At 36.8% G+C, this 12,966-nt stretch overlaps 1 protein-coding gene across 3 annotated transcripts; it reads right to left on the bottom strand.

Annotated features, from left to right (window-relative positions):
• Positions 1 to 2,936: 2,936 nt before the first annotated feature.
• On the bottom strand, positions 2,937 to 12,665 carry LOC112517957 (B3 domain-containing transcription repressor VAL1). Of its 3 annotated transcripts, XM_025125402.1 has the most exons (15): positions 12,396 to 12,665; positions 12,240 to 12,299; positions 11,941 to 12,142; positions 10,316 to 10,397; positions 10,115 to 10,231; positions 9,038 to 9,687; positions 8,471 to 8,573; positions 8,217 to 8,391; positions 7,446 to 7,522; positions 6,834 to 6,902; positions 6,470 to 6,703; positions 6,293 to 6,342; positions 5,116 to 5,229; positions 4,935 to 5,002; positions 2,937 to 3,680 (listed from the first exon to the last, which is right to left on the bottom strand). In XM_025125402.1, the coding sequence occupies exons 3-15, from the start codon at positions 12,054 to 12,056 to the stop codon at positions 2,956 to 2,958; spliced, it is 2,580 nt and encodes an 859-aa protein (XP_024981170.1). In that variant the 5' UTR covers positions 12,057 to 12,142; positions 12,240 to 12,299; positions 12,396 to 12,665; the 3' UTR covers positions 2,937 to 2,955. The 3 variants fall into 3 exon arrangements, with proteins under 3 accessions (XP_024981170.1, XP_024981172.1, XP_024981171.1); XM_025125404.1 differs by lacking the exons at positions 12,240 to 12,299; positions 12,396 to 12,665 and adding an exon at positions 10,688 to 10,770 and having other exon boundaries at positions 10,115 to 10,397; positions 11,941 to 12,028; XM_025125403.1 differs by lacking the exons at positions 12,240 to 12,299; positions 12,396 to 12,665 and having other exon boundaries at positions 10,115 to 10,770; positions 11,941 to 12,028.
• Positions 12,666 to 12,966: the final 301 nt, after the last annotated feature.

Below are 12,966 nucleotides of genomic sequence, written 5' to 3'. Positions count from 1 at the left end.
GGAATAAACGAAAAAGGTGACAGTCGAGTGAAACTAGGTAGGAATTGTATGGGGGTACTTAGGGAATAAACGAAAAAGGTGACAGTCGAGTGAAAGTTGGTAGGAATTGTATGGGGGTACTTGGGAATAAACGAAAAAGGTGACAGTGGAGTGAAAGTAGATAGGAATTGTGGGCAGCACCAATCCATCGCCTTAAGGGCTGTTTGGTAGTTGCTGAATGGTTTAGTTCAGAATAGCTAAGAGGTTAGAATGGCTAAAAGGGTCAGAATGGTTAAATGTTGAATGAAACAAAATTGTTTAGTAATTGTTTTCTGAATGACAGCAAATTACCATTTTAACCCTCAAGAAATACAATCAATTCTAAACATTTTTTTATAAAAAAAAAGATGTTCTTCATATCAATATCACAAATCCTCAAGAAATTGCAAAATGTCGGTAATCCAATCATCATTAACATTGTTACAAACATGAAAATAGCAATAAACACCATCAATTTCCAAAGAAAAATGCTAAATTCCCTAAACCAAACCCTAGACAAGAGAGGACACAGCAGTGACGAGATGCAAACCCTAGACAGGAGAGGCGACGACGACGAAGCGACGACGTGAGGCTGTGGAAGGCGACGAGGCGACGGCGACGAAGCGGCGACGTGAGGCGGCGACGAGCGGCGGCAACTAGATGCAAACCCTCGACCAGAGACGAGGCGACGGCGACGGCGACGGCGACGAGGCGACCGGAGACGAGGCTGTGGCGATCGTAGGGTGGGGGAGGGGCTGTGAGCGATGTGTGAGGATGACGGGAGAGAGGGCATAGTTGGAAAAATAAACATCTGAATGGTTTAGTGAGGTAGTAGATACAAAATGGTTAAGAGGTTATTGTAACCATTAAGAGGGTTGTTTTTTTTTGCCAAACAGACCTAACCTCTTAGTGATTAAGAGGTTGGCTCTTAATGTAACCATTAAGAGCCAAACAAACAGCCCCTCAGTTTCTTATGTTGTTTTTTTTAAGACAAAAAGGAAGGACAATGAAGAGAGCTTCGACAATGGTCACATATCTATTGTTTTTCTTACGTTAGTTTTTGTTTAAAGATATTTATATATTTTAATATTTTATTTCAACGTCGTTTTAATTGTGCCAACAAATGATTTTTTGTAGTCATATATTTTATTATAAATAAAATATTTATTTTGAAAAAAATACATTACATTTGTTTTAAAAATATTAACTTGAGATATTATTTAATAAATATATTATATTATTTAGATTATTTATAAATTATTTATTAATAGAGAAGCTGAGAAAGTTATCAAAAGAATTGGAGAAGATATTTTTTTATTTACTGGCATGTGATCAAAATGACATGTCATCTATGTCACCTCAATTAAGTCATGTAAGCAAAGAGAAGTGGGGTTAACCGGTCTAAAAGATAACAAGTTACCCCATTGTTAAATTGGATAGATATTTCAAAGTATAATACTCTAATAAAAATAATTTGAAAGTACATTGTTATAATAAGAAAAACTGAAAGTACAATGGTATAATAATTTTTTTTATGAGAGTATGTTGCTATTTTATGCATTTTACCCTTGATTAATATATAAACATTTTTATAAAAATTATATTCTTAATAGTAATAATAATTTTTTAATAAAATCATGTACAAGATTTAATAATCACATGTTCTTTATTTTACTAATTTGACACGTGACAAATAAAATATCATGTAACTTGATGATTTTCAAGTAAACGAGTTGAAATTATCGTTTCTTATTCCTAAGATATTAAGGAAATTTAGTAAGTGTTTATCTAGTCATTTTATGATAAACATGATAAAGATTGTGAATCTTAGTCGAGAAAAACGATGACAAGAACCGATAGTCTTATCCAATAAGTAAGAGTGACAACTCTTACACGGTAAACATTTACCAAATAAAAATGTTGCATACACTATCGTTTAGTAAATTAAAATCTTACCCAATAAGTTGAGTTTAAGTATGGAATCTTAACGATATTAAAAAAGAGTTGGGTAAACGACCCCTAAAATGATTAAGTACGTTAATTATTTTACATATACTTACTAAAAGGAGGAGGTTTATTTGGACAATAAAAAACATATGATTCATCAAGAAACAAGAAAATGGTACTTTTATTAGTCTCCCATCGTAGCATGCTACATGTTTAAGGGCCGAAGCGGGGCTTTCCATTGCATCATGTATGTATGTATGTGTGTGTGTATATATATATGTATATGTGTAGTGGGAAAGGTTCAAACGAGAACACCTCTATTTTACGAGAACGAAAGAACACCTTTTTACTATAGACAATCACATGTGATACTATTATTCCATCACATATGATACACATGTGATACTAAATTAGAGATGTGAACGATTTTCGATGTGATCTTGGTTGCGGGCCAAGTCGCCCTTACACCACTAAGCCCCCTCACAAGTGTTATTGTTGATATGATACTATAATTCATTAAAACCATCACATGTGATGTTAAATGAAAGACGCAGAGGCACAGTCAAAGTCGTAGAACACGTCGTCCGCACATCACAGGGTCTCCTCACGTGTATTATCACATGTAATATAGGTGTTCTCGTGTTCTCATAAAATGGAGGTGTTCTTGTTTGAACCTCCACCTATATATGTATGTATGTATATATATATATATATATATATGTATATGTATAATCTGAACTCACTTTTCTTGGATTTCATTCCATTTCAAGGCCTCTTCTCCCATCTCCATCCTCCATTCCAGTTTCCCAATCACATTCCCCACAAAAAGAAATATGTTTTCAAGACTCAAAAAATTACAAACTTCATTACATCAGAAACCCATCTACCGGAGACGTAACGCGGCGGCAGATGGCGGCTGATGCGAAAATCTTTAAAAAAAGTTAATAGAACTCAGGATCATAAGTTTACACCTGGATTTTGCTTCCGATATCACCCATCTTCAACAGCTTTCTCCATCTCCACCTTTGCTGCTGCTGCTGCTGCTGCATCATCATCGTCCATCGGGCTTGCGGTTTCGTCGGTCGGAGGGTGGGTAGGGATGGTCTCGGAGGAAGAAGGGTTAAGGTCCCCTTCAACTGGCGGACGTCCTTCAATCTCATTTGTACGTTTGGGCATTGCACAGGGAACAAGTCCTGCAAGCACATTTTTCCATTCTAGAGGAATAATTCCAGAACCATCATCAACCGCCATCATTTCTTCTTCCTTATCTGGATCACAATTCAGATCCAATTGTCCTCCTCCTTTGCTGCTGCTGCTCTCACCCACCTCCACTTCCATCCCGTTTTGATCGATAATTCTGCCGCCAGGTGACATCATCCCGTTATTAAGAGCCACCAATGGTTTCTGGACCACTTCCGCCTCCCGATCCGACATCCGTTTCTTCTTACGCAGCATTAACGTTTTGAAACGACGTTTCACCGTCAAGCAAACGTTGCAGAAGCAATTGGGTTTGTGTTTTCCCTTACCACTAGGGGGTTGGATACAAACGATACAAGTGCATCCGGGCCGGTGGCGGGGATGTCTCGTGGTGGGGCCTGCCGAAGACTCGCCGAATTCCCCTATGCTTTCGCCTAGTACCGCAGCTGTGGCTAATGCGTCCAGTCCGGAAGGTTCTTCAACCACCCTTCCTTCTGCAAGCTTTCGCTTCTTCAGATCTGGGAATCATCAGAAAGTAACAGAAGAATCATGCTACAAAATTTCAATGTTTATCTTAAGACACTCGAGGTCCATGTGCATTTGCCAGGTGGGACAGGACTAAACAAAAACTTGTCACACGTTTAGACATCAGAATGGGACAGAACAAGACAGAACAAAAACTTATTGTCACATGTTTGACGCGACATTAGACTGGGATAAGACATGACAGGATTGAGCAGGACAAAAATGCATTTAAAAAGGTGTAACAAATTCAGGGAGGAAATATAAGATTGGTAAATTACTAAACTACCCATGTCAAATTAAAACCCTAAAACATTTCACAATTCTTTCACCCACCTACCTTACCTATTGGTCCTGTATGCATACCGAACGCACCTTATTGTCCAATAGTCATAATTCAAAACAAGCCATGATACCTTCACATGTACCATTATCCTTCATTCTCTACTTCACATTTAGTGGGTCGGATCAAGTAAATAGGGCACACAAACTATATTCATTTCTTAGGGCCCATTGGTTTGTGGGATTTGGAATTGGTGATTCCATTCCAACTGCGTGTTTGGTTTATAGGAATGTCCGGAATTGAAATCCCACAAACATGGGATTTAGAAATCTCATGGGGGTAGTTGGTATTTAGCGGGATTTCATAGGATTTGTTTGTAAGGATGTTTTAAAATACGTTGAAAGCACTTGTTTGTAATAATCAATTAATAAGAAGGTACTTCAATTATTATTTTTATATATAAATTATTTATAAAGAATGGAATTCAATTCTATTCCAAATCTTACAAAACATCACACCAATGATGCCAAGTCCTTCCAATTCCAAACAATCAAAAATTCGGTATCAAAGCTAATCCGACGAACCCATCATTTGAATCAACTAAGGTAAAAAATAAAACCTATGGGACAGAAATAAATAGAGCTGCTTATCATATCACGATGAATTAACCTCAAAATCATTCCGTCAGACCAATCAGACCCATAGAATTTGATTATTTAGGATTCCACTATGATTGATGATATTAATAGATCGCATGGAAGCGAATGGACTCCAATTATTAATGATATCACATGCATTTTGCAGATCACTTGTGCTCAAATGTAGATTTTCGCATAACTAAATCCAACTAATCAGACTACAAAATGAGAACTTTTGAACCATGATCAAGGGTCGGTTTTTACAGTATCATACCTGAATTCAGCATAAAAAAAGAAAATATACACATCTAGAAATATAGGATTCATACCTTTGCCAACTTTGAAGATTCGTTCCAAATCCCTTGTGCTTATCTCATCCGGAGCAGAACATGAACACCTGGTGCAATGTAACACGACAATACCAATACAATTTTATTAGTTTAAATTTCTCTAGAAGCAATTTTGAGGTGATTTTATTATAGTTGATTTGCAAATTGCAATCTCTATTACCTATCTGGATCCCATATGTTATCAGAGCAGGTCCATTTTGGAGGAAGAAGAACATCCGGAGGTAATCTCCGCCATCTGGAGCAACTGTCACACTGACCCCATTGCTCTTGCGACCTATACGACAATTAACAATACAACATTTTCATATAGAAGCATACACCGCAGAAGCTCAATAGGATAAATTTTCACTATACGTGCAACAACCCTTCTTGAAGTAGCTCACATGATTAAAAAGCACATTTTGCACAAGTTAATATGTACGAGATTGGAAAAACATGCTAACCGTGGTGTTCAAATAAAAGCATTAAGAGCATCTCTCTATAATTTCTCCAAAATGGAGAAACAAAAGTTAAAATCTCCCAAAAAAAGTTTGCACTGGAGATTTCTCATATCATTAAAATATTCAATAGATTTAATATGCCAAGAAACTTTCGAATTAAGTCTTATATAAAATGATAATACATTCAACTTCAATAAAAAAGAATTCTTTCTTAATCATTTAATTTAAAGTGTTCTTCAAATTTGGAGATTTTTATCCTCTCTCTCCTACTTTCTCCGTTTTTAGAGAATCTGTTGGAGGAAAAAATAGGTTACAACTCCAAAATCTCTACTTTCTCCATTTCGGAGAATCCGTTGGAGATGCTAAGTGGACTCATCATGCAGTTCATTTTAATATATAAAAATATAACTACTGGGATTTCCAAAACCCCACTTCTTTATTTACTACCGGTTAGTACAAGAAGTGCAAAAGTCGCCCAATTTGCGTTTAGACGAATAGCTATGCTTGACTACTCTAAAATAATATTGGGTTTAAGAGATAGAAGCTGATAATGATTGGACTGATGATATTTTGTGAATTGAGTTTCTAATTCGGCTAACAATTACCATGTTGCTTAATATACTATTCCCAGCCTAACCCAATAATCCTGATTGGCTTTAAGCAAATCCCAAAGGGAACCCCAGGCCAGAATGCCAAGTTGAAAAGAGCTATCAAGCAGAGGCTACAATATGATAGAAGGAAGTAGAAAAAATGAGCACAAATGTTTCACATGAGATACTAGACACTTAAATCTTAATAACTAACTTGAAGACCTGAAAGAAGTTAACATTCATATATGAATAAAGCATCTTTGACCATTCCTAAGGCAATAACATTAACAGATAAAAAGAAACTCACCCAGATGCATGCTCTGTGAATATGGTCTTCTTGCCAAAAACCGGTGGTTCCTAAATGAAAACAGAAGAATGACGGACCCCAAAGAGTATATCAAGAAATATAAAATGATCATGATACAAATGATGCAGCCGTTTCAAAGAGTTGGTTCAAATTAGATGGATAGCATCTTCTGCTTACATCATATTCTTCAAATTCACAATTTTCGATCATGGAAACAGTTGGCTTAGAAGTAGGGGATGGGCGAAGCAACTCGTGTGCTTCTTCCCATGTCACCTTCAGCTCCATGGCATCTTCATTATGCATGAGCAACCTCTTGTTTTTTGATCCTATATTACGAGTCTTCTTCTTTTCTTGGATCACTGGTCTCTGCACTGAATCCCCATTTCTCATGCCTTCGTGCTCCGAATTTTTCTGTCAAACAAGTGTAACTTGATGATTAGTGGAGGTGAAAATAAGCAGTGAAGAACAGAAAAGGAAAAAAAATATCAGATCACAAAAAAACTATCATCAAGAATAAGGAAGAACATATGAAAGCACATACCGTGGATGGGTTTCCAGTCCCACTAGAAGTTCCACCAGTAACACCATTAACAGCAGGTGTTTCAGCTTCCTGCTTGTTATATCATAGATTTCCAATCATTAACAAAATATAGGTGTAAATGTGTATAAATGTGTGTGTGTCCCCTGCTCCACTTTACATGTCCCATTTCTTATTCATGAAGTTCAAAAAAATGTCAACTGTTCAAACAGCTACCAGCTTTACCCTTGGTCCATGTCGACTAGTATACATAAAAGGAAGAAGTTTTGTTGGGGTATGAAAAGAAAAGCAGAGTAATATTTGTTTGGTACAGAGACGGGACTGGACAGAAATGTCAAGCGAGAGGTTGGCAGGTGAAAGAACCGTGGAAGGTTTTAGGGTTTTAATTTGACATGGGTAGTTTAGTAATTTACCAATCTTGTCTCATCTCCCTCATTCTTGTTCCACCTATTTTGGTGGGACAAAAAGATGCAAGTTTGTCCCACTCAGCCCTGTCATATCCAAGTCTAATGTCGCACCAAACGTAGGACAACAATTTTTTGTGCCGTATTGTCTAATGTACCAAACACATAGCACAAAGAATTATGCCACCAAATTATGTTGAAAATGGATTACCTGCGTATCAGCAGAAACTGCTGCCTTTCGACAACCTATTACAAGCTTTTCTCCTGGATCCAGTCGACTAAATATAACTGCAGAAAATTTTGAAAACATAGAATAGTAAATAAAAGAAGCAAAACATTAGAGTACAAGATAAATTTACAGCCACCACTCAATTATGAAGTAAGATGTTACTGTAGATTACCAGAAAGATCTTGTGGAACAATAATTATACAAAGCAACCAACTATATGAAGTTGGAGTAGATATAGGATTTCAGAAGACTAGTGAAGCCTTCCCATGAAGAGAATATTTTCAACCATTTAATCTTAAAAAATTTGTTAACATTCACATTGATATTGTGTTACAACTCTTTGGATTCGTTTCATTTACGCATTCTCAACTCAAAAAGATCCCTTGATTTGGGGTTTTGCTTTTTCTGTTTTCTTCTTTTACTTTGATGAACTATGAGAAACTTCTTCAATTTCTATCTTTGTGTATATTATTCCTATCATTTAATATGGATGTCCACACAAGCAGTGGCATCTCGACACCACCAGGAGCGGGAAAATGAAATTCCAAAGAATACAAAAAAGATACACACATGTCGTAAATATTAGAGGTACCAAGCTAAAAGGGTTTAAGCTACAAGCCACACATGTAAATTACAACCAGAAAAATCCAAATCGCTATGTGAATAAAACCAAAAAGACATTTTCATCAATTATCTACCCATTTAGAGTAAGTTCAAACCAGGAAAGCATATATTCTAAGAAAGGAAGCATACCTGTGTCCCCAGCTTGCAGTTGCATATTCTGTATGCAAGGGGTTACACCCTCTAAAACATACATTCGACTGTTATTATTGGGCCAAAATCGGAACTGAAATGTCCATTCTTTCCCCTTTATATCCTGAATTCTTATTGGTAAACCTTCTGATTGATTAATAGCCGGGAAATATGCCTGCACATATATTTGATCATTATGCAGTTGGAGCAAGGGAAAAGATAAAAAAGGAAAGGGAAAGAAAATAAAAACCTACTTCAGCACATGCTTTAGGTAGGACCAACCGACCAATTCGACCAGCATCACTTGCACTCAGAACCTTTTCGAATAATGGAGTAATAGTGCAGTTGGAGTTCAAGCTAGAAGATACAATTAAGAGAAAACATTGCTTTTTCACATATGTAGTACCCAACACCATCTTTCTGGTTAATGACAGGGTACACATATTTCAATTTCCAGAACGATATTTCCTTTTCCCCCATTCGTTTGATTAACAAGACCTTCCGTTACACAACACTTAAAACATTAGACCCTAAATGCATATTAGTGAAACACTTGACAATCACCAAATGCCAAGTACCCGTTGTAAAAAGTAGATCTTTTTGGTTCAACTGAATACTAGTTGTGTAGTGTTACAACAGCAAATTGATAATTTAGAATGAAATATTACCCAAAAAGGGAAATGTTTGTGTGATACAGTAATAGCCTGTATAAGCACACCAGACCAAAAAGCTTACTAGTAGTTCAGAAATTATCAATACTGCATTAATTATTAACCCCAAAAGCTGAAGACGAATATAAATAGACAAGTAACCAAGGATACTCCCCAGATATTTGCAACAGTTCCTGGTCAGTTATCTTTGGCCAGTACCTCGGAAGTAATTGATTGCGACCTCTACCTTCAGCAGGTGGTCTGGCAACTCTATTATCCGAAACCATCCCTTTGTTGGACTGTGAGCGTATGCTAACCCCAGATTTAGATGGTTTCGGAAATGTAAGACGTGATCTTTGCCCTTGTTTGAAAGACGGAACTTTTTCTGGTTCTCTTCCATCGACAACCCCACTAGGATTAGAGAGTACGGAAGACTTTGTAGTGGCCAGGGCATTAGCAAGAGAATAACTTAAAGATGGTTGAGGCATTGCCTCATACAGTGCTTTCAAACCCGAATCTGGCCTGCCGTTATCTGGTGTGGCAAATAAAGACGATGAACTTGGAAAGATTGTGCCAACATCTTTACTAGAAGAAAATCCCATGCCTAATTCCCCGGAAGGAAGACGGTTCTCATCTTGTCTGATCTGATGACCAATGGATGAACTCGAAGGAGAAGGTTGATGTTTCTCTATAGCTTCACTTAACTGTGTGAGTTTTCCCTTATCAACGCTAGCACCGCCATTCATTCGCTTACCAATGATAGAGGGATGCCAAGTGCCGGAAAATGGAACAAAGCCATTAGGAATGTCACTAGGGTAGCTCTGCATTAACAATCAACTTAAAAGTTGAGACATCAAATATAAAATAGCAAAAGAGAATCAGCACCATCTAAGTAAAGATTATCACAATCTCTAGTAGTTGGAATCCTTCACCAACTTCATAAATTATTAGAACAGCCTTATAACAACAAAGTTTTGTCCATGACTGTCCCATAGTCATCAGAAAGAAACCACACAAGATTTATAAATTGAGAACAACACTACTAACTAGTAAGGATGCAAAATTAGCCTGATATGATTTCATTAAAAGTTCAACTTTAAGTCACCCATCAAATATTATGAACAAATTAGCATTGGTGGTGACATAATGGCTTTTAAACAGTGAAGTCGCCAATCTTTGGCTTCTTCACATGTGTATCACAAATGATTAGATAAACATAATATTGCAACATGCCAAACAATTGATTACCTGTATTGGTTTTAGAGCTTGTGTTCCCCTAGCTCTTATGCATTTTATGCATGATATTCCTCCCAAATCAAGGCATTCATGAAGATACTTCGACACAACACATCCACAGTGAACAGGCTAAATAGCAAACACAAAGAGACTTGGTAAGTAGAACAGATGTCAAGTTCTTATATATTTCAAGAATTGGGGATTTGGAATTACCTTATCACAGAATTTGCATTCCCTCCAACCAGGTTCGTTCAGGTGGAATCTTTCACAGTAGTTTACATGTTCATAGGCAGTTCTAAGGTCCACACAGAGTATTAAAGCAAATTACGGTTTACAAACAAAATTATAATTGTCGCCAAATGCACAAGGAATTCCAAAACAGAATCATAATCATGACAAAATGGGCAGATGAGCTTTCAGTACAAGACAAGGATGAATGCTTGAGAAAAATCATGTCTTACAAAACCATTCAGCATCATATTCTACAAAGCAAGGAAATTCAAATGCATTAATGTGCAAAATGTTTGAAGGGCAAAGGGTCAAACTGTTTAGGGCATGTGACCTGAAGAAGTTGCTCATACTTACGATTGTCTTCAGCAATTGTTGACAAAATTGTTGGCTTAATGATCACTTGAACAAGCAAGATGGAATTCATGCCAACTAACATGCTAAACCACATACATGAAAAAAAATAAATCATTGTCAAAACGACATGGTACTGATTTCTTCTCATCTGATGTAAAATTGCTGTGCATTGAAGAGGGCTGCCATCTAATTATATATTTAAATACAAATCCCCACGGTTTAATTTAGATGATTCTATCTAGTTCTATGTTCATGTTGTTTCGCTACCAGATACTGTGGATTTGAAATATCTTCATTATTAATCCATTATCAAGTTAGACACATACCACATAAAATGGAGAGTGATCTCCCTACTATATAATACTTAGAGCCTGTTTGTTATCAGCTTAATGAGCTTAATAGGATTTACAGCTTATTGAGTCAGCTATACATGACTTTTTGGTAGTCGCTTAATGGTATAGAAAGTGGCTTATTCAGAAAGCTTATGAAGGGAAGCTTTATGCAGAAAGCCAAGTTTTTTCCAAACCTGCCCCTCTCAATTAAAAACACGCTCCTTCCATCTATGAAAAAACCCTACCAATAAAGATAGATCAATCCATACATACAGCTTTATCCATACAGGACTTAATGGAAAACCAACCAAACATCCCCTTAACAATCAATCTCCTACAACTGTAACACTACCAACAACAATAGATGATAAACGCAATGCACACGATGTAATACTTCGCATTCTTATGCAATTGCAGGCCGCTTTATATATTGGGTATGCAAAAAACAAGAAACAAGCTCATTGCATTATTGATGAAAATCAATTTTTAGTTTATAGCAATGGTTGTAGATGGTATTCCTGCCCAGTGCCATGATAATATGATTATACCCATCCAGTAGTTTTTTAACAAACCTACATTTGGGGGAAATAATAGAAAGAGGCCATTCTTATGGATATTGCAATCCCTGTTGGATTGAATTGTATCTCATGCAGTAGCAGTTGTATATGCAAAGGATAAGAAGAAAAAAAGTCAAAGCTTTAAATATTATTACAAATGCAAGAACATGAATATTACCAAAATCACAGCAGGATATGATCATAATACTAAAGTATTTATTACAGGGGAATTGATCTTAGGAGCTAAATTAGGGATCCTAAAATCGGAATCCCAAAATGCCCTTGCAGAAGACATCGATCTATACCGCCGATTACGTAAAATTCCCAAAAATAGAAAGGGTAAAATTGAGATAAGCATACATACCCGCAAGAGTAGCAGAGAGTAGCGAAACCGCCGGCCTTCATGGGCCAACCTCTCTTCCATTGTGGAGTCATCTTTGCTCCGCACAATCCGTTCATGCAAATCTTCGACGACGACATTTGACCCTCGAATTTATCTAATCTAAATCTCCAGATCTTTTAATCTTAAACCATGCATATGAAAGCAAAAACCCCAATTCAAAACCCTAACAGAAGAAAACACAAATCAAACAATCGCGAGATTCATTAAAACGATCAAATCGATCACCGAATTGATAAAATCTATCAAACCTTGAAACTTACCAAAAAAACACAATCGAAACCAGTAACCCACCAAACCGTAATCGTCCGGATCGAAATCAACTAAATTAAACACATCGAAATGCACCCATGCACACACCCATCAAATTAAAAAGAAGAGAATAACACACCAAACATATACAAATACACAATACTGACTGATGCCGCAAGAGAAAGAGTGCAGCCTCTGAAATCTAGCAGAAATTTGGGTGTTGCGGCGGTGTAGAGTGGTGGGGAAACGGTGGATAACTTGTAGCGGCGGTGGTTATATGGTACAGGTGGAGTTTATTTTGATGATTGATTGATGAGTGAGCTATATCGAGGAAAAAAAAAAGGGAATTTAATAGATGGAGAGAGAGAGAAAGAAAGCGTGTGTGCATGCGAAGAGAATAGATGATAGATGCACAAAATGCATGCACGACAACGCTTCAACGACACACCCAAGAAAGAGAGATGGTCAAGATCAATTCCATTTCCATCAATGGAAGAAACCCCCCTTTCTTCCTTTCCCCCATTTTTATACTTCTAAAAAATCATATCTTAAGTGACACTTTTTGGTCACTCAGATAGTATTTGGTACGTAAATTGGATGGAACATGACGGGACGGTATGGGACGGGACGGAACAGGACATGACATGATTAATTGTCTGTCCTATGTTTGGTACGACTAGGACATGACATGATAAAACTATTAAAATGACCATATTATCCCTAAATATTGTTCAATGT

Source organism: Cynara cardunculus, assembly GCF_001531365.2.
Source record: "Cynara cardunculus var. scolymus isolate 2C chromosome LG 9, CcrdV1, whole genome shotgun sequence".
Classification (NCBI taxonomy): domain Eukaryota; kingdom Viridiplantae; phylum Streptophyta; class Magnoliopsida; order Asterales; family Asteraceae; genus Cynara; species Cynara cardunculus.
Note: the sequence above shows the minus strand (reverse complement) of the source record. Positions and strands in the feature narration are given on the sequence as shown.